We start from the raw sequence: 21,046 nt of genomic DNA, 5'->3' as shown, positions 1-21,046 counted from the left end.
GTAGAGGATGGGAAAAAGCCTCTATTAAAAGTAACATAGAAAAACTGACATCCCCCTTAAAAAAACAAAACAAAACACAGTAATACATTGTTGTAGAGCTATTTTATTGATCGTTTTTCAATCAGATTAGTATGTCAAAATGTCGCTGTCATAACCCTTTTGTGACAGTAGGTGTCACCCAAGTGCCAGGACCAGTAAAGGAAACACCACTGAAGTACTGTCAGATTAGTGGCGGAATAAAATGGCGTTTGTAGCGGTCACACGTAAATAATTGTGTCTGTTCCTTACTGTTCCACAGGTATGTAAAACGTGATGTTAAATCACTGAAATCTAAGCCTATATTCCACTGAGAGTTTGTTTACACATCCGGCTTTACTGGTGTACAAAATAAGTGTCTGAGCACAGAGTTTGAACATAGTTTGTGCCGAATGTATTTTCCGAGTTAGCCGTTAGCTTACAGTGACCGCGATGTGTGTCTGAGTTAGCCGTTAGTTTTAAGTGAACACGACGTGACAATGTATGGAAATGTTGTGTTGTTCTATGAATACTATGAGATAAAGGATTTACAAAGTAACACTAACAGAACGTGATGTAATGCTGAAGCACCTGTTCTACCTTTTGTTGCCTTGTTACTAGCTGAATGTGAAAATAGAATAGGCTTGTATGATGCTTGTCCTGCTGTAGTGCATGAATGGCAGCCGCCTTGTGGTTTTGCACTTGTCTTCAGTTGTTGCATTTTCTGTAAGAACACTGTGTCAGATGAGTTCATAAGTTAATGTTAATTATTGTTTATGTGAATGAGTTGTACATGATGTGGCTTAAATATGTTTTGGATGATTAGAAATGACTGGATTTAAAGAGAAGTATCTTAGAAATGTGTTTTGGCCATATGAGTGGCAGAATAAAGTGGCACTTGTAGCGATCACACACAGATAATTTAATTCCAGGTAAAATGTTTCAAGTTTCAAAGTTCTAATCAAGCATTACATTGCCAGTGTAAAAGATGCAGAGATGTGTAAACTAGTCAAGGAATGAAAGTAATCCTGAATACTGCAGCATTAAACTTTTACTTGGCATTTCCTTGAAGAACTTTTTTTTTTCTTCATTGATTCCTGCTGGCAAATAATTTAGTTTGACTCAGGGTTTTGGAATTCACCGCTCCGTCAGCTGACTGATCTGTCTAATATGCTGAACGGGCTGCGTTTGGAGGTGACATCCATTCAGGCTCACTTGCATCTGCTGGTTGCCATGGTGACCGTGACTCCCGCAGTGACAGCTCAGAGACCATCCTGGATAAACATGGACTCCCTCGAGAGCGGGACAACCGGTAATGACACCACAGAGGAATAAACACAGACTTCGGGCGCAAAAGCACACACACACACACACACACACACACACACACACACACACATATAATGATCACACACACTGGAAACTCACGGGGGACTGGGGTGCTTTAGTTGTTAACAACTCCAGCATTTCTGTCTCTTCCCTCCCTCCCTCCCTCCCTCTCCTTTTTCTCACTTCTATCTATATCTGTCCCTTCTAACCCCTGCCTCTTTATCAGGCCTGCAGTATTCTCCCTTATTCAGCCAAAACTGGGCCACAGAGCACAACCCTATCCCAGCTATGCACACACTCGAGCACATATACACTCACACGGAGCAAGTCAATGCTAATTAGCTCTACAAACAGGTCTCGGCTTGCTGCTCCAGTGTGTGTGTGCGTGTCGGGGTGAGAGAGGGGCAGTGTGTCGTTAACTAACTAGTGTGTCAGGATTTCTTTTTCTGTCCTCATTTACGGAAATGAAGTTTGCCCCCTGTGTGACCCATATCTCCCGACACACGGAGGCAAGCGAGAGGAGGAGGAGGGAAAAGACAGGAAAGACATTTAAGAGCCATATCTTTTAATTTATACATGGGAGAAGTCAAACAGGCAGAGGAAGACGAGGGATTGCGACAAAGTGAAGCAGAAAGAGAGGGATGGAGATAGAGACATGAAATGGACGTAGACAGGACGTGAGATAGATGAGAGATGACCAGAGTTTGGGCTTTTCCTTCTAAGGCAAAGAGATGAGGAGCAGATGGTACAAGGATCAGTGCATACATCTTAATGAAGCCCATCCTGGATACCTTCTCCATATACAGCCATGGACACAATAAAGCAGGGTTTCTGTGACAGCTTTGTGGTGCTGTGGTAGCCAAGTTATTAATAGTGTCTCATCTTAACATCTATCTTCTGTTACTGTTGTTGCAAACACATAAATGAGCCTCACAGCGGCACTGGGATGACTTCATCCTTCACTTCCCTCCACTGAAAAATGGGCATAAATGTGCAGCAAAAAAGAGAGAAGGCCCTCACAAGTGCACTTTGGGTTATTTGGGCAACAGAAATCCATTTTCTTACTTTGTTTACATGTCCATATAGTGTTTTTTTTACATGCTGGAACAAACATTGTGAGTGAAATAAGCAGTCGACATCATGGCGGACTTCGATGTACCCATGACAGTCTGGATTTCACACATAACAAACCTAAAGAACCAATTCTTGTCATTTTTTTCTTCCTCAGAATCTGTAGAATGTGTATAGCTGAATGATTCCAATAGAATTACAGCTTGCCATAGTATAGTGTAGAGCAGTTTCACAGTGTTTGAGTAGAGTCCTAGGTGAGCTGGTGTGCTTAAGCTGCAGCGAATGGCAGAAGGATGGGTGGGGTTACATCTAAGCCACATCATTTCATTGAGAAAACTTTTGAATATCTAAGTCTGAAACAATTTTGAGTTTACAGGGGTTAAATCAATATCGAAGAGGGAGTTTTTCTTACTTTCTTAAGAATAAAATGACACATTTCTGTCCAGTTTTTAAGTTTCGTGTATATTGTAAGCATATTGTAACTCAGGATTTCTGCTCTGAGCTTGTTGTTCAGGGTTTTGGTTCTACATAAGTAAAGTAAGTTGGTTGTTCTAAACACTCCATCAGTCTCATTTCCAGGCACAGCAGGCAGCTGTTTTTTGTTTGGTTTTTTTGACTGAAAAAGTTCAAATATACCTAAGGTGATATTTTGATGACCGAAAACCAGGACACTCGGCCCGTCAATGAGATACTCAAATGATACTCGAAGTTTACTCAAAGATGCCTTATAATTTCAATACATTTAAAGTATGCCTCCTCTGTATGGATAGAACACTGTTATATTACCAAATACTATCTATAACCAAAGACACGAATTAAGATCGGCTTCTCAGAGGTTACTCAACACGTTTTATTTTGACAAGTTTCAAAAATCACAAATGAAATAATGATATAAATAACGTTTCTTCTGTATTAGAAAAAATAATTGAAGCCAGTGTAAATACAGTAGGTTAGCATTTAGGTTATTAGTAGAGACCAAAACATAAAAAATAAAATAAAAAAGTGAATGTTGAACTTAGATTTGCTGCATTGTAAATAATTTTAACTTAGTTCAACTTAGAAATGTACCCTAGCTGCCTGTTGTTCACTGAACTAAGGTTGAATAGTTGATTCAAATTCCTTGATTACATTTTTTAAATGATACTATGAAAACTGTTGAATGTGGGACTTTTACATATAAATGAACATCTGTTACAGTCGAGCCAAGCAAGAATGAGAGTGCTGGATGATCAAAAACAATTCTTGTAGCACTGCAGCAGTAAAATAAGTATCCTTACATAGAATTTTTACATCATGTTTGCAGGTTGTCTGTCTAAATTGACATCTTCAGTGGAAAGATAAATAAAACCAGTGAAAATGAGGCTCAACCAGCAAAGACAAAAGAAGCAGAAAAGCTTCAACTGACCTGGTATTATTTTCTGCACAAAGAAATGCCTGAAAAAAACCATCATCCAAATGCCATTGTAGCATCTGGTGTGGCCTGCTTTTACCACTGCTACACAATACTGCATTTACAAACTACACAACCGGTATTGTTGCACAGAATGCTGTGGTTCCTCCGTCCTGTCTTCTGTAGTACAGAGATGATCATACTTGGTCAAAGGCAGATAAGGAATGCTTGTGGAAATTTTGAAGGATTATCCTGGCTCAGCAACAGCATTTTTACCTGGGTCAACTTTATTAAAAAAAAAAAAAAAAAAAAAAAAAGCTTATGTGATGGATTTTCCTCAGAAGTTTGGCAATTCTTCAATACATCAACCCACCGTTTTCTATTTTCACAAAGGCCATGATCTTGTGCTTAAGGCAGAGGTTGAAAGTGCATTTACCAAAGAACAGGCAGGTTTTGGGTGCTTTACTTGAGCGTTTCCACTTTGTTTCAAGGAGCATGTTGCACTTTATAGTCTTCTGCGTTTACCAACCAGCTTTATTTACTTTGTAAATTTGTTAAACACGTATAAATCAATAAAACATTTCTATAGATTTACAACCCAACAATATAACATGCAAACTGTCCAATATAACGGGATATAAATAATCTGACACTAGATAAGAAATAGTTTTACTTTTTATACTTTAAGTACAGTTTGCTCATAATATGCTTCCACTTAAGTAGGATGTTAAATCCACTAGAAGAGATCAGATTTTTTCCCCACTCCTGGCAGACCAGCTAAATCTACCTAAGAGGAGTTAATGTAGTTTTAATATGCAGGTGCCTGCTATTATTCCTGTTATATAATGGGAAACCTTCCAATATCCAAGGTCCAATGTTGACTACAAACAGGATAAATGTGTCAACTGTTTATTTCATGGCTTCAAATACTATAGCAGGGGTGTGAAACATGCGGCCCACAGGCCTAAACCGGCCCTCCAGTGGTTCCAATCTGGCCTGCAGATGACTTTGTAAAGTATAAAAATTACAGAACAGATATTAGCTGCAAATTGTAAATTTGTAAAACTATAAATTTAACATAGTTCCTAGACCATGGCAAGTTGTTTTAATCATAAAGTAAGATACTGGATTGCTCATTGTTGTTTTGTCATTTTGTGTCTCATTTTTGTAATATTTTGTCTTGTTTTTTGTCTGAGGTCGTTCATCTCATGTTTTTGTCATTTTGTTTCTCGTTTTTGTCGTTTTGTGTTTCCTTTTTGTCTCACTTGTGTTTTTTCTTATTTGATTTGTACAGTTTTGATTGCAGGAATACAGTTCAGGCTGCATTACATTCTGATTTTGATTGCTGTTAATTCATTAAAAGTGCTCCTAAACTTTTATTATCTTCCGACAACAATGCTCATTTAATATTTGGTTTTAATGGTTTTATTTTCTGACGACACATGGTGTCTAAGGACTGTTGTCTGGCCGCCAGCTCTCAGATCACAGGCATCTACGGCTTACACCACCCCCTCCTCAAAAGCACATTGTGGTCGTTCCCCCCACCATTGACCTGACCTCATAGTTGATCCGGCTGGTTTATGCGGACATGAACTGAACGAGTGGGTTATTATTGATCTTGAAGAGCTGAGCCTGGTTTAATGCTGCGTTAATGGCTGTGGTGTTGATGGAGCTTGCAATATTATATTTATATATTTAACTTTTAACCTGACATCTACGTATGGAGCTCTCCACGTTGCTAAAAGGCTGTCGTATTTTCAGCTTTCTTAAGCTGTGATTATCTGAGCCTGATATTTTACTTCCAATGTTTTGAAGTGAACTAACAGGACATCTTGAGTTTATGATCACGAGTATCAAATAACTATATTTTTCAGGTTAATTTTAAGTTTAAAAAAATCTGCTATCATAAATGCATGTTTTACGCCAGGCATTATTGTTGTAAGATGCAGGGTAACATAATCTGTTTTATATATTACCATTTTATGTTATCATATTGGAATCCAGAGTTGCTAGATGAACAAAAATAAAGTCAATTAATAAATATCTGTATTAAAGCAAACGTAAATCTTATTGAATGTTTTTTTACACGTGTGATTATTTTATGTTTATTTTATTTTTTAAGAATGGAACAGTTAGTATTAATGTACATTTCCATGTAAATACGAGAGAATTTTGGCTAATTTCCGTCTCGAGTCCCACTGGCAGATCAAAAATAAAGAAATTACAAATAACATCGTACCATAACTCAACAAAGACATACAAAAAAGAAAAACAAGCGACAAGTGATAACAAGATAATAAGTGCACAAAACAGACAAAAACTGGGGGACCAAGGCAAACTACCAAGCAGTAATTAACATTTACACATGATTATATTGCAAATATCTCTTTATTGCTACTGCACATATCCCTATCATTGTTGCACATTGCTATAGTACACTTATCCCTCTGTCACTATAACATAAGATTGCACTACATATATCCCTCTGACTATATTACATATAATTGTATTGCACATTTCCCATTGTCACTATTGCACACGACATTGCACATTTCTCTTAATCGCTATTGCACATATCCCTGTCTACATTACAGATAGTTACCCTATACATGTTCCTTTTAACACTATTGCACATATCCCATTATCACAATCGCTCATGATCCTTTAACACTGTTACACGTGATTGTATCGCACAAACCCCACATCTACGCATTTAAAACAAATTACACAGTAATAGAAAGCAAGGTCGTCTCAGATCTTACGAACAATATTGGTGTGATGAGCGTGGCAACGAGCCAATAGAGCAAAGCAGTTCGCGTTCACGTTGGCCAATCAGAGGCTTCAGCCCGCCATCCTGACTGTTCATTGGTTAGTTACGTCAGTTAAGGTCAAAAGGCAGGCGTAGCTGACAGAGGCTACAGAAGGAGGACAATTTATCATAGTAAAAGCACTGGCACCTGTTGCTATTGTCCACCCAATGTCCCAGTTCGATGCACTGGTGAGTCCAGTCAGTTTGTAGCGTCGGACATGTAGGAAACTGTGGCTTGAGAGTCCGCTAGCCATTATGCTAATATCCGCCATATTAAACCCAGTTGACTCCTGCTAAAACGTCCGCTAACTTCAATGCTAATCAGTGCTATGTGAAATCCAAACGGAATATGCTACAAGTATTAGCGAGAATTGAAGAAATATTAATTATATGTAATTAACAGAAATGTCCAGTCACGTTTCTGTACCTTACACACACTTTATTGTTTCATTTTGATGCGCTTTTAGAACTATTAGTGTGAATTACTTTCCTGTAAAGGTGTACTTGCGGATGTAAATTAGCATTGTTGCTATTGTTCAGCACATTTATGTCCACTGCTGTCTGAATAGACGTTCATTAATGTGCACTGTCCCTATCAATAAAGAAATGAACAAAATACTTTGCTAGTAAATTCTACTGTTTACACTGGTGTTTTACAGTTAAAGCTGAATCACTTGTTTTGTGTTCCATAATGTTGCCAAGCCTCAAGTGAGTGAACTTTTGCTTTAAGCATTATGATACTTAGATGATTATGAACCAAAGACGTCCTGTTAGTCCGCTTATGCTGTACAACAGACATTTGAATTAAGCTGATTTCATAAGCTCTGTCCTTTGCCAGAAATGCTCATAGAATTAACACAGGTAATTTTCTGTTGATCTTATTTATAGGTCACGTTTTTGAGTTGGAGTGTTCTTCAGACAAGCTGAGATCTCAGAACCATCCAGGAAGATTGCAGAGACTGAGATATGATTTCAGAACTTCCAGAGAGACAGTTTCCAGTACTGGATGGCGAGCCCAGCCTACAAGATGCTGAACCTGTTTTTGGTAGTAGGACTGCTGTGACCTGAGGAACGCTTTCCACCATCTACATTGAGTGTGGTAGGACTGAACTGTACACACACATACAGCTCTGGAGACAAATAGTCTACTTATCTCTCATATGAACTTTACTGTGGAGTGAAATTGAGAGAATAGTGATCCTTACAAATACTTTGAAAAATCCTTAGGAGTTTTCTTTCATTTGTTTCTTTAAACAATTTAGATTGTTTTCCTTTTTATATTGATATATGTCATTACGGGGCTGCACAGTGGCGTAGTGGTTAGCACTTTCGCCTTGCAGCGAGAAGATCCCTGGTTCGCGTCCCGGCTTTCCCGGGATCTTTCTGCATGGAGTTTGCATGTTCTCCCTGTGCATGCGTGGGTTTTCTCCGGGTACTCCGGCTTCCTCCCACAGTCCAAAAATATGCTGAGGTTAATTGATTACTCTAAATTGCCCGTAGGTGTGAATGTGTGAGTGATTGTTTGTCTATATATGTAGCCCTGCGACAGACTGGCGACCTGTCCAGGGTGTCCCCTGCCTTCGCCCGAGTCAGCTGGGATAGGCTCCAGCACCCCCCGCGACCCTAGTGAGGAATAAGCGGTGTATAGATAATGGATGGATGGATATGTCATTACCTGAATCTTGTCTGTCTATTTTAAATTACAGTTCAGTATATACAGTTATCTAAAATTCTGTCCTGTGTTTCTGTTACACTGTGATTGTCCTCTGTCTTGGCTCCTGTCGTTCTTTAACTCTTCTGAATCTGATCCTCTTCTGCTATTTACTTAACCCTATACATAGCAGTAGCAGGTACTGGTTCCAATAGTATTTGGTGTCAGTGACAACATTTGTTAAATTGTCATAAGTCGCCTTTGTACTCATTTTATTTTAGATTAGTCCTCCAGCCAGGCTTCTCTTGCAGGTGTTACAACTGTTATTGCATTTAGTTATGACCATGTAAACACAGAATTTTTTGTCAACTTTCAGCAAGCAAATTAATCTCCAAAAACCTACAGATGTTTTTTTCCTTATTCCATATGTGGGCAAGTCGTGACTCGTGAACACAACACTGACATATCATCATCTCACTTTAAAGTTGATTTGACCATGTTAGCAAACAACTTGGTCTTCTTCAAATCCAACCAGGGATTATGAGGCTCTGAAAAGTGCCATCTGGTCCAGATGAAAATCACACCACTTTATGAGAGTAGTAAAAAAGAACTGGAGCATTAACGTTGTGGACCAAGCAGCCAAACAATGAGATGAAATCCTCACTAAAGCTCTACAAACTCAAAGGGATCTGCAGACACAGGTGATAATTTTCTGTAGGTCTGTCACTCTTTAACACCTTTCATCTTGTCTCATAGTCCTCAAATTGTCATTTGATCCATAGTAAAGTTTAACTACCCAAACCACATACTTAAGAAATCATACAAACTACGTGTGTCCTCCCTGCCATTGTTTTATTCTTAAAATCACCCGTGGTAACAGTGACACTTTTTCACCTGACAGCAGCTGGAAGGAAAGCAAAGAGTCAAATATTTCTGCTGCATGCAGTTCCTGCCATTAAAAGCTGACCAGAGCTGGCACAGATTGTACAAGCACTGGAGTTTTTTGACAGAGTGCTATGAGAAAGTCTGAACTGTAGCTCTGGTGGATTAACCCTCGCTGTGATAATGAGTGTTGATGGTAACCCAAAGACGAGGGAATCCAGTGCTTTGACCAGCGGATCAGCTCAGTAATCTGTAAGACCAGGCAGATAGTGACACACTTGGGTCGTATCTTTTGAGAAACCTGAGACGGAAAGAGACAGCAAGCATTTTGAGTTACGGGAGTTAGAACAGCGAAGGAGAGCCAGAATGTTTTTGAATGCTCAAAATAGCCTCCACGGGAGAGGAAAAACAAACAGATCTCTCTGACTTGCTTCTGTAGAGCTATGACACACGAGGTTGCCTTCAAAGCTGCCTGAGTGTGCTGTGAGGCAGTTCCAGTGAAAATAGAAAAGATAACTGAGTGGATCATTTTACCAAAGCTACTGTATGACAGCATTGCATTTTCCTTATAACTTGAAGCAAACTAAGAGAGATGTTAAGACTGAAACAGATTACATTGTAAGATATATAAGTAACATTTTCTTGTCAAAACCTGGTGCTTACATTGCCACCAGTGCAGCTGAACTATATCTGAGTGGTTTGTTCATCCTGGAGCTGCTAGCCTCAAGCAGAGATGAGGATCAGGCCACAGAGGTCTGGTAAGCTGTCTGCTTTCTGACTCCACACCTCGAGATATTTTTCATTTTCAAACTTGTAGCCCCAGCGATGCTCAGATTTCACACGTTTCCCTCTGGAGCCTCTTTGTACAACATTTTTCACGTATGCAGCAGTACAACCCAACACCTGTAAACAGACTGAGGAAAGTGTGTTCACTTTATGATATCATGTAGCTTCATCAGTGTGAGAAAAGAGTCACAGAACCAATGTGAACATATCAGACATGGTGCTAATGTATGTGAGAATATGTGCATGTGTGAGTGCTGTAGTGTGTTAGTTTATTTATTCATTAAAGAGAACACACATTGGTTTGTGGAAGTGTGTTCAATGAATAATTTCAGTACAGACATTAACAGAACATAACGTTAAGTGTGCTTTAGGAATTGCCTACATTTGCAAAACATTGTTTAGCGGACACCATATGAATGTCCATCCAAAATTCAAGCTGTTTTTGGTATTTAGTAGCTAAAATAGAGATTTTGTTCTTTAATATTAGCATAAAATGTTTTTATATTTAAGATAAGATAAGATCTACTTTATTCATCCTGGAGGAAATTATTTTGCCAGAGTACAATAAACAAAGGTTAGTGGATTATACACAATTACACAGAAGTTAGTAGTAAAATAGAAATAACAAATAATATAAAGTACAAATTGTAAGTTTCAAAAGTGTTTGTGTTAAGTGTCACAGTGTGTCAAGAGTCTTAAGTGTGTAAAATGTTTTAAGTGTGTATAGTGTCTTAAATGTGTAAAGTGACTGTATACTAATACTAAGAACTAGAAAGATTAACAAAAAGAACTGACGTAGAGTAAACAGATCTATTGCACCGATGTATTTCACTTGAGTCTACTAGGAAAGAGTCCGGTTATATTGCGCATGGAAAAGTTTGTCCATTGTGTATCCCTTCTGCAGAAGTTGGAGGAATTGTGAAGTCTGATTGCCTCAGGGATGAAGGACCTCCTGCAGTGTTCTGTGGTGCACCTCGGTGATCGCTTTATCGTGTTTCATCAGTTATGATGCTGTTGTTACCGGTCAGGTGCACACATGCAGTAATAGTGTAGGGAATAATGCCATGTAATTGCAATAGTGCCTCTAAAATAATGTAGCAAACAATATATTAAAGCAACATATGTTTAATATATTACATTTTTTTAAAGTAGCTGCCACCAGATTTGCACACTGTTGGCAGTTTCTTAACCTGCTTCATATGTAATGGTTTCCAGTTAACAAGTGAGCCTCGTCAGAAGTTAACTTGTGGGATTTCTTGTCTTCTTAGTGGATTGGAGGCCATGTCCCGAGGTGGTGTTTGTATACAACAAACAACTGTTTATCTACTGTATTAATCCATAAAATGGTAAGAAGTGCTCAGCTAAAACAAAAAGGTCAGTCAGCCCAGAGCATTTCAAAAACTTTGAAAGATTTTTCAAGTGAAAAAAACATCAAACAGTGTGATGAAAATGGCTGTTATGTTTGGCTGTTTGACTGACAGAGAACCAGTTCGTTTCTCATTTGAATTCCATAAATATGTTGGTTCAGAACTTAAAATATGGATTTCCTCTGAGCCCCTGATGCTTATCTGATCCAAACAGAAATCATGACAGCATGAGTGGGTGTGTACAAAACTCAAAACACAACTTTTAAGGTCAATATTGGACATATGAGATTCTAACAGAAGTTAAAAACTGAGATTTGTGAAATCTGCCAGCTACTGAACTTGAGTTAATGCTGCAGTCAGAATGTATTGGTTCACTACAAGGCTTTTGTTTCTGTGGGTCTTGAGTGGAACTGCTGCTAAATGAGGACCAAAGCAGTTCTCTGTCAGTTGAAAAGTCTTTAAAGGTACCAACCAGGGAACAGGAAACTAAGAGTTCACTCTGCTGCAGAGGAGAAGTTGACTAGACCGTCAGAAATCATCAATTAGAGCTTACATCCAGACTTCAAAGTGTTTAAGCAGTAGACGCTCTCAACATCAACTATTAAGAGAAAACTGAGAATCAGACCTTCATGGTGGAACTACTGCAAAGGAACTACTGAAGGACACCATGAAGAAGAAGAGAACTGTGTGGATCCAGAAGAACAAAGGTCTGATAAGTCCAGATTTGAGATTTTTGGTTCCAGCCATGGGGTTCTGGTGAGATTCAGAAGATGAACAGATGGTATCTGGTTGTGATTCTGTATATGGAAGAAGAGCCACATATGGGACTGTTTGCTGGTTCAAGGCAACAATTAACCAGCATGGCTATCAAAACATTCTTGGATAATCATTTGTCTTTAACAGAACAACGATCCAAAACTCACTTCCAAGCTCTGTTTGACCAAAGAGCCGAGTGATGGAGCTGCACCAGACGACCCAACCTCCACCGTCATCAAACTAAACCCAGCTGAGACTGTTTGGGAGGAGTCGCATCGCAGACTGAAGGAAAAGGTGGCAACGTTGTAGAAAATGTAAAACATATTTTGATTTGTTTAATGTTCTTTTACCTATGGCATCATCTGATACGTGTTATTTCACAGTTTTGATATCTTCAGTGTTGTTGTACAAAGCAGAAATCCACTAAAACTGTTGAATAAATAAGAGTGCCGAAACTGTGCTTAGTATTGTATATAATACAGCAACAAGAATAAGACTGAACATCACAAAGCGCTACACAAACAGTGCATTAGAAGCAAATGCTAACAAGACATTACAAACACTCATTAAAAAACCATAGAGTAGCTACACGGGAGAAGAAGGAATTTATTACAGAGTTGGGGAGCGAGAGAGAAGGTCCTTGAAACTGTGGATTAAAGCTCTAAGATTAGATGGCATGTGGTGACTTCAGCAGCACAGAGAGCAGTTGTACTGGTGTGTATGTGTGTGTGTGTGTGTGTGTGTGTGTGTGTGTGAGAGAGAGAGAGATTACCACCAGCAGCAGAATGTGCATTAGAGATTGCTTCTGGTTCTCTTTGTATACACCGTGTGTGTGTGTGTGTGTGTGTGTGTGTGTGTGTGTGTGTGTGTGTGTGTGTGTGTGTGTGTGTGTGTGTGTGTGTGTGTGTGTGTCTGTGTGTCTGTGTGTCTGTGTGTGTGTGTGTCTGTGTGTGTGTGTGTTGCAGGTGGATTGTTAATCCTAATCCACTGGTGAATGTACATGTTAAGCACTGACAGGCCATTAGTGGCTGTTTTGTGTTTGTGCATGAGTGTGTGTGGGTTGTATGTAAGTGTACAGTATGAACACATGCCCACATTAACCAGTGTGTAGTTAAGACTGCACATGAATGCGCACGTGCATGTGGAGATGCGCTGGTTAGTGTGTACGTGTGTGAGAGGGTAATCTGAGAGTGAATAAGGGGTTAGAGGGCCATTAACCAGTGCATTAGCCCTGCCTGCAGACAGACTGGGGAACAGGACTGAGGAGAGAGCTGGTTCGTGTGTGTGTGTGTGTGTGTGTGTGTGTGTGTGTGTGTAGGAGAAGGACGACGGTTTGAGGATTTCAGGGGGAAAGGGACAATGGGGGTGAGGATTTAGCAGTGAGGGTGAGGGGGATTGAGTGCATTAGTGAGTGCATGTGTGTGTTGAAGGGATTGAGGGGAGCTGACCCATAAAAAGCAGACAGACACACCCTGAGCACAAGTCAGCCGTCCCACCATCCTCGTTTCCAGGTATTTCAAACATATCTAACTAAAAATATCTAAATTGAGATGTTTCTCTGTTGCCCAAATGTGCTTTTTGACTGCTTTTTGTTTTCTAAAATCCAATATTCTCAATTGCAACCCATAAAATCCCACAAAACACAATTTTGAGAAGTTTTAAAGCTGATTGGATCACTTGATTAAAATAGCAGTAATTTCAGTCTCGCCTTCAAATGTTTTTTTTTTCTTTTTTTAATCAGTCACGCTAAAACATAGCAACAAAACGAAACAATGTGATGAAGAAAATAGCACACCTTTTGCTAGAGATACCTTCTAGTAGTGGTGGGAATCTTTGGGCACCTCACAATTTGATAATGATTACAATTCAGGGCCTACAATTCGATATTTATTTTATGCATATTGTAGAGTGTTGGGATGGCCGTGTTGGTGAAATAGCATCAGGATGGTGGGATGGTGTATCTGGCCTCCAGTGCATGCAGCAGTGCTTACATATAACGTGGCTCTTGTCCGGTTTGATTCTGCCGTCGAAGTTGTAGAAGCCAAAATATGTAAAACCCCTACCTTCTAGTGCTACGTGTCACTCCTTCATTCCATTTCCCACGGTTATCCACAATTCTTTTATCTTTTATTTGTTACTGTCCATCAGACCCTCCCCGTGCCTCTTGTTGTCACACCTTTGCTGTTTGCAGTTGTGTGCCAGATCACTTGATTCAATTACCTTTTGTTCTTTGTTGTATTACCCTCTGTTACTGATTAGCAACCATACGCAAATGAACCACTTTTCACCTTTGTATGTACATACAGCTCCCCGGCCACTATTGCAGATACTGATTCTGATACCGGTACTCCAGACTTACTTTTTCAGTAGTTGATAGGTTTTGAACAAAGGTTAGTTGCTGTATGTAGTCGTCCATATCTGGAATGAAGATGGGGTTGTAAAAAGGCATCACAGTGCAGACTGCGGTAAATGCTGCTCAGACGGCGCTAGTCTTTGTAATTGGCATATAGGAGAGAAACTGAAACTAAAGTATCCATCTTATTACACTGTTATTGTTTAATATCAGTACCAACGCTAGTATCGATATTATTGATATATGGATCAATCCACACACCTCTACTTTGAACTAAAGGTGAAGACAAATTAAGTTATTGAGCAAATTTCCTTCGAGTTTCAACAACTTGATTTAGTTTTAAATCAACTAATGTGAGATTAAATTACACACAATATTAAGTTACCAATTAAAATTAAATTACCAACATTATTATGTCAACACAACACAACACAACTGAAAAAAATGTTAGCAACTTAAAAGTTTTACCTAAAACAATAGTCGTGTTGCGTTACAGCACAGTTTGCATTATTTTACAGTAAAGTTTGCAGCAGTAAGGTGTGATACGAACAGTTGGTGTGTTGCCTCAGTACGGTTTTATTTTACTCAGCCAGCACTGACCAAAGCACAGACATGTCTGACAGCAACAACATATCATCCTATAGCTGGAGCCACAGCAGAGGGTGACCATTAGCTTAGCTTCTGGTTCTACCAACTGAGGCAAAACCTGCCTGTATTTAACCAATCAAGGGTGTGTTTTATTGACTGCCATTTTTTTTTATCAAGAAGAAGTAGCATAGGGTTCCTTTCAATTTTTCTGAAGAGAGAGCTATACCTAAATGTATAGTTGGTTAGATGCTGTAATTCCACGCAGTTCTGCTTTTCTAGATATCTTCAACTTTACATAGTAGATTATGTTGCTGTAGAAATTTGCCCTAGAGCACAGTATGGATGAATAAGAGACATGAGAGGGATGGGACGGAGACTAAGAGAGAAAAAAAAAAGTAGTAGCCATGGACAGAAATAGACAGATGGGGAAAGAGAAAGTGAGACACCAAAAGGCACTGACAGGGTGGAAAAAAGTGAGTCCTCCTATATCTCCTGTTTTCTATTATTCATGAATTGAAGAAGCAGTGGAGGGGAAGGAGGAGGAAGAGCTTGTAGCTTTGTGTCCTACCCTCAAGTGTAGTCTTCTTCTATAGGACTCTCTGAATATTTTCTACCTGCCTCTAGTCTTTCAGTCTTTCTCACTTTCTCCACAAAGTTTTACATATCTATTGTATTTTATTATGTAGCTTATTATGATGTCTGCATTATGAAGGGAGTTGTATGATGTAGTTGATGTGATTGACACCTTTATGTACCAGTAATTACAACACTTGGGATTCAAATCATTCCTTTTGATTATTTTTCAACATCAATCTAAAGACACAAGGCTAGAGACACCTCATATTGTGGAATAACGCTCTGTTCCAAGTCTATAATTTTAGTTAGTTGCATAGTAGAATTGCAGATATCAATGAAACTTTGAGGGCTGCACAGTGGCGTAGTGGTTAGCACTTTCGCCTTGCAGCAAGAAGGTCCCTGGTTCGCGTCCCGGCTTTCCCGTGATCTTTCTGCATGGAGTTTGCATGTTCTCCCTGTGCATGCGTGGGTTCTCTCTGGGTACTCCAGCTTCCTCCCACAGTCCAAAAATATGCTGAGGTTAATTGATCATTCTAAATTGCCCGTAGGTGTGAATGTGAGAGTGATTGTTTGTCTCTGTATGTAGCCCTGTGACAGACTGGTGACCTGTCTAGGGTGTCCCCTGCCTTCACCTGAGTCAGCTGGGATAGACTCCAGCACCCCCCGCGACCCTAGTGAAATATGTTAATGAATGTGAATACAGTGTATTGTAATCTTTGCAAAAGTTCCAATCTGTTCTACTTTGAAAGAAAAAAAAAACAATCTGATAAGCAGACCTACTTGCTGTTTTATTTCACTTCATTATTCACTGCGACATAGTGCTCATGTTAGCCATTGTCATTTTGGGAAAAGAGAGTTTTTTTTTTCACCAGTGAGTAGGAAGTGGCAAATCTGTCCTGCTGATATTATTTTCAGTCAGGGATCTGTGTTAGTGGTTTGAGAAAGGTATATTTAAGTGCTTTATTTATGCACGTTAACTTTACACCCTGTGCTGCTGCATTTATCTGATAGAGGTTTGTTGTAAATAAAATGACAATACTGCTGTTGCTACGTCGATATATAATTGAGGGACTGTTGAAGTCCATGGGACATATCTTGCATAGATTTTTATTAAAAGTAAAAAAAAAAAAAACAGTGTTTTTTATGTTCATTATGATCATATCTTTACAAACTCCATAATTATTTATTATGGAGACAATCACTTAATAAAAAATGACTGGATATCACTAAAATATCAACTAAATAACCGTAAGAATTTTATAAAAACCATCTTCTAATTAGCTAAACAATAATAAAATGAGCTTATTCATAAACAGTTGTGTTCTTTTTATAAAATTGAGATAATCATGACAGATATTTCTTTTTTGCCAATGTATCAAATTTTATATGGAAAATAACAAATTGTATCTGTGTCCTAGAAATCACTTTCAACTAAGTTCCCCATTACAAAAACACCTCTTAAGGAAGTGTGTTAATTCCAGATCATATGACCTGCTCATCTTGTTTCTCTGTAGTCATTTTGTTTCTTTTTTGATCATTTTTAGTCCGTTTTGTGGTCATTTTGTGCCTTTTTGTGGCTGTTTTCAGTCTGTTCGTGATACTTTTAGATGTTTTTGTCATCATTTTGCATTTTTTTGTCATTATTTTGTGTGTTTTTCATCATTTTGTGTCTTTATATGATAGCTGGTGTTTGGTTATAGGTTGCCATGTTGATTTTAGGCCTGAAAACAGCACAAATGTGAACTATGTTACAAAAAGTCCCTCAATTATATTTTGACCCTGCTATTTTTTCTTGATGTCCGACTTCTCGTTTTCCACATGTACACAGACAGCACATAAAAAAACACCCGGGACAACCAAGCTGTCTAAAAATCTTCTACTTTATTCAGTAAATGTTTTTGTAAAACATTCAATAAAAAATGATCTATAATTTATTGCTCGTTGTCATCTTTACACTAGGACTTTTGATCTGATGCATAATATTAACTCCAAAGCACTCTCACAAGGAATATGTTGCTAGATATTTAGACAAGGTTTTATGCTGTCATCGTAATAGTAATAACGTACATACATACCTACGTTCAGATTATATAAAAACAAACCAAACAAGTAAAGTTACAGTAGCTGGACAGAAAACAGACAAGGGACAGGCAGACTCAGAAATCTTCTCGTGTACTTTTCAGTTTAGTAATGGACAACATTTGATGCTTTTTAAGTTAACAGAGAATTTAGAGGGACTCTCCAAAAGCTTGTAACGTGACGCTAAGAGCTTCAGTTCTTTGTCCTGTGGAAGTCTCACTTCATACATTTATTATCAAATTACTCTGGAGTGTTACATAAAATCTAGTAAGTGGGCTATATTTGAAAGCAATTCTCCGATGCCAGTGTGTGAGCTAGTTAGGAACATTGTTGAGGATTCATGCTGCGTATACGCCAGTCAGCCAAAACATCAAAATCACCAGCTGGTAAACTGAATATCTTTACAACACAATGTTCTTCTGAAAAACCTGGGGTCCTGGCTTTCATGTGGATGTTACTTTTGATATACTCCACTCATGGTACGGTGACCAAAACCCCACACAGCACCCAAAGGATCCTGTGTCCATGCCCCAATGGGTCAGAGCTGTTTTGGAGGCACAATGGGGGCGTATACAATATCGGCAGGTGGTTTTATTATTGTGGCTGATGGATGTATGCTCATCCCAAATTCAGTGATTTAGATTACAGGTTATTATTTCACTCCAGATATTCCCCAAACACATTTTATCTATTTAATCTTTCCCTCTCAGGCATCTTTTACACTAAGATCATGTTAATTAGCTCTTCGTGGACAGGATAATTGTTAAAATTGACTTTAAAAAAAGGGGAAAATAAAATATAACAGTTCCAGATAATAGGGCTAATGTCATCTAAACACTGAGTAGCTTGTGCTGAACATAGAGTGAGATTCATTCCAGCACTGAGATGATTTTGAGGCTTCCCTGTCCTGAGTCCTTGTAGAGAATCCCACATCCTTGCCACTCCTCCCCTCATACACATTCTCACTAAGCAGTGTGTGTTTGTGTGTCGTTGATCTGCTCGCCCTCAGGCCTGCCTGTGTGTGTGTGATGCAGCTGCGTGTGCAAACCGCATGGGAGCCCGATGTCCAAATTTATGTCGAAAATATGCGCACACACATAAACACACAGTTACAGTCACATGCACGCACACCCACAGGCCAGTTCTGAGGTCAGTGGTGATGTTTGAACCTCATGCCGCGTATTTACATTCTCGTTTTAAGGAAACTGTGTACAAGGCAGTAGTAGATGGTGATCTGGCAAGGTGTAGAAGTTGTTGTTTTTTTGTTTTTTTTAATTATTCTTTTTTGTTTTAGTTCAGGGTATGAGGAAGAGGGAGTGCAGACATGGGAAACAAAAACTAAGGTGAGGGAGAGGTCTCATCAATAAATAAATAAATAAGTTAATAAGTTAAAGGGGTCCGTCTGTACATGTGTGGTGAGAGATAATGTTTGTGCGCACGGTTCTCTGTGTTGGTTTCCATGTCGGCTGCGTGTAACGTTTGTGTGTGATCTTTAGGGGGCTGTAGCTAAGGGGGAGAAGGAGCAGTACTCAAACCCCTCCAGAGGCCCAGAGTTTCATTCTGCTCTGACAACACAAACAGAGCTGCCTAATGACACTGAAGCAGAACAACAACTGGCTGCAGATCTCGATGTGATAACCATGCTTGACGAGCAATTTAAAACCGCGTGTGAAAACTGTAGAAGTCACATAGTAGCTGTGAAAGCTTGGTGGGTTCATGCATGTTGTTTCTTACATGTAAAGGGTTTGGTTTATGTCACCAGCAGTACATGTGGTCTGAGGGAGGGATTTTGTGAAGCTTCCGTTGATATCTGATGCTCATACTGATACCTTTAGACAGTTTCTCATCTTGTGTAGCTCAGGACAAGCAAGACGTTTTGTAATCTTGATTTTTAATCTAAGTTCAGTGTTATACTTCTGGCATTCACAAATACACTAGCGATGTACATTTTGTCCACGAGAGTCCCCACATGGACACACATAAATGTCTGCAGAGGGGGCAGCGTGGTCACTATGCAATAAGGACAGTAGAATGCATGCTCTGCAGTAATGTGCGTTATATCAAATGGATTTTCCAAGCAAAGTAGAAAGTAATACAATTTGATATAAGTATAAATAATGTACACATCTGCAAGGGAGCATAATCCTGGCTTAACCCTGTAAGAACCAAATATAGAAAAAAATGAGCAAAAAAAAAAAAAAATTGCGTGTTAATTTTTTAAATTTTATTTTATTTCTTTTGCTCATTTTTAATCTATATAAACAAAAAAAAAATATTTGGATCTCAAAATTAATATCCACATACCACCATGGGGACCGAATATTCGGATATTCGGGTCCAGCCCCAGCAACAGGTTGAAGTTTCATGGAGAAAAGTAAGCAATGACATTTTTGTCAAACTTTTCAGAGAACTGAAAACATACTTTATTGTGGTATATCGTGATATATATCGTTATCGTGATATAAAATAATCCATATCGGGATGATTTTTTCCATATCGCCCAGCACTAGTAACAAGCATTAAATTCGTTCAGAAAAAACTATTTCAACACTTTTCCTACTTAAAGAAAGCAAACTCCCGTTAAAGGGTTCTCACGTTCCAGTCCAAATATCTATACTGAAAGTTTTCTGTATTTGCTTATAAATCATTATAGGCTCTTATGAGTAGAAGTATTTAGTTCAATCAAATATTAACAACTTTATGTAGTTAGCTTGTCAAACACAGACTCAGAAAAATTGATTATTTTTAATTTAAACAAAATTTAGTTTAATCAGTCTCACTACTGGACAAAATTCCTCCCGCAGATCTCCAGTCAGCCTGGCAGTGAGAATGTGACTCTACAGTTTACCACAGCTCATTAACTCATGGAAGAAAAGAAAAACAGCAGAGAGAAAAGCTCGTGACTGGCAGCTGCATAAATAAGTCGTCGTATATTCATATAAAGACATGTAGTACAAGTATTGATCGTTGTCATCGTATCATAATAATGATGCATTGCCGTGGCAGGAATAAACTTGCAGTGAGTGTGTGGCAGTTGTGGAAAAATCCAAAGTTTGGATTGTGAAGTGTGTGTCTCCATCAGTGTGTGTTTCTGTGCCCTTGCTGTGGTGTGTGTGTGTGTTCAGGAGAGGTTGGGGGATATCAGCTGTTGTACATTCAAGGTGAGAGGTTAGGAGGCGCCATCCTGCCAGTGCTTTTGGAGGCCGGGGAGGGTCAGGGGTCATCTGGAGGGTGTGTGTTGAAGTTGAACGATCGTGGCAGGGTGGATGTTTTTCTTCTAGAGAAGGATGCATTTTCCTTTCTCCACCCACGGGTTGTTCTTCATCAGCTCCGGGTTCAGGAAGGGATCCTCTGGGACGCCGTCCTCTATCCACTTCACCAAACTTTATGGAGA

The 21,046-nt window shown here is 39.0% G+C and overlaps 1 protein-coding gene and 1 long non-coding RNA gene across 2 annotated transcripts in view; one reads left to right on the top strand and one right to left on the bottom strand.

Moving 5' to 3' along the window:
- The first annotated feature begins 230 nt into the window (after window positions 1-230).
- Window positions 231-18,215, top strand: LOC111568479 (uncharacterized). Its single transcript, XR_002746124.3, has 3 exons — window positions 231-298; window positions 1,132-1,327; window positions 7,503-18,215. It is a non-coding gene; the product is annotated as an uncharacterized LOC111568479 (long non-coding RNA).
- gng13b (guanine nucleotide binding protein (G protein), gamma 13b) overlaps window positions 17,435-21,046 on the bottom strand; it is a 25,608-nt gene continuing 21,996 nt past the window's right edge. The window contains exon 3 of the mRNA XM_023270146.3: window positions 17,435-21,035. Coding sequence (XP_023125914.1) covers window positions 20,930-21,035 — 106 coding nt within the window. The 3' untranslated portion in view covers window positions 17,435-20,929. The remainder of the gene's footprint in view (window positions 21,036-21,046) is intronic.

This window comes from Amphiprion ocellaris, chromosome 19 (assembly GCF_022539595.1).
Source record: "Amphiprion ocellaris isolate individual 3 ecotype Okinawa chromosome 19, ASM2253959v1, whole genome shotgun sequence".
Classification (NCBI taxonomy): Eukaryota; Metazoa; Chordata; class Actinopteri; family Pomacentridae; genus Amphiprion; species Amphiprion ocellaris.
The sequence above is the reverse complement of the archived record's forward strand: the minus strand, read 5'-3'. Positions and strand labels throughout refer to the sequence as shown.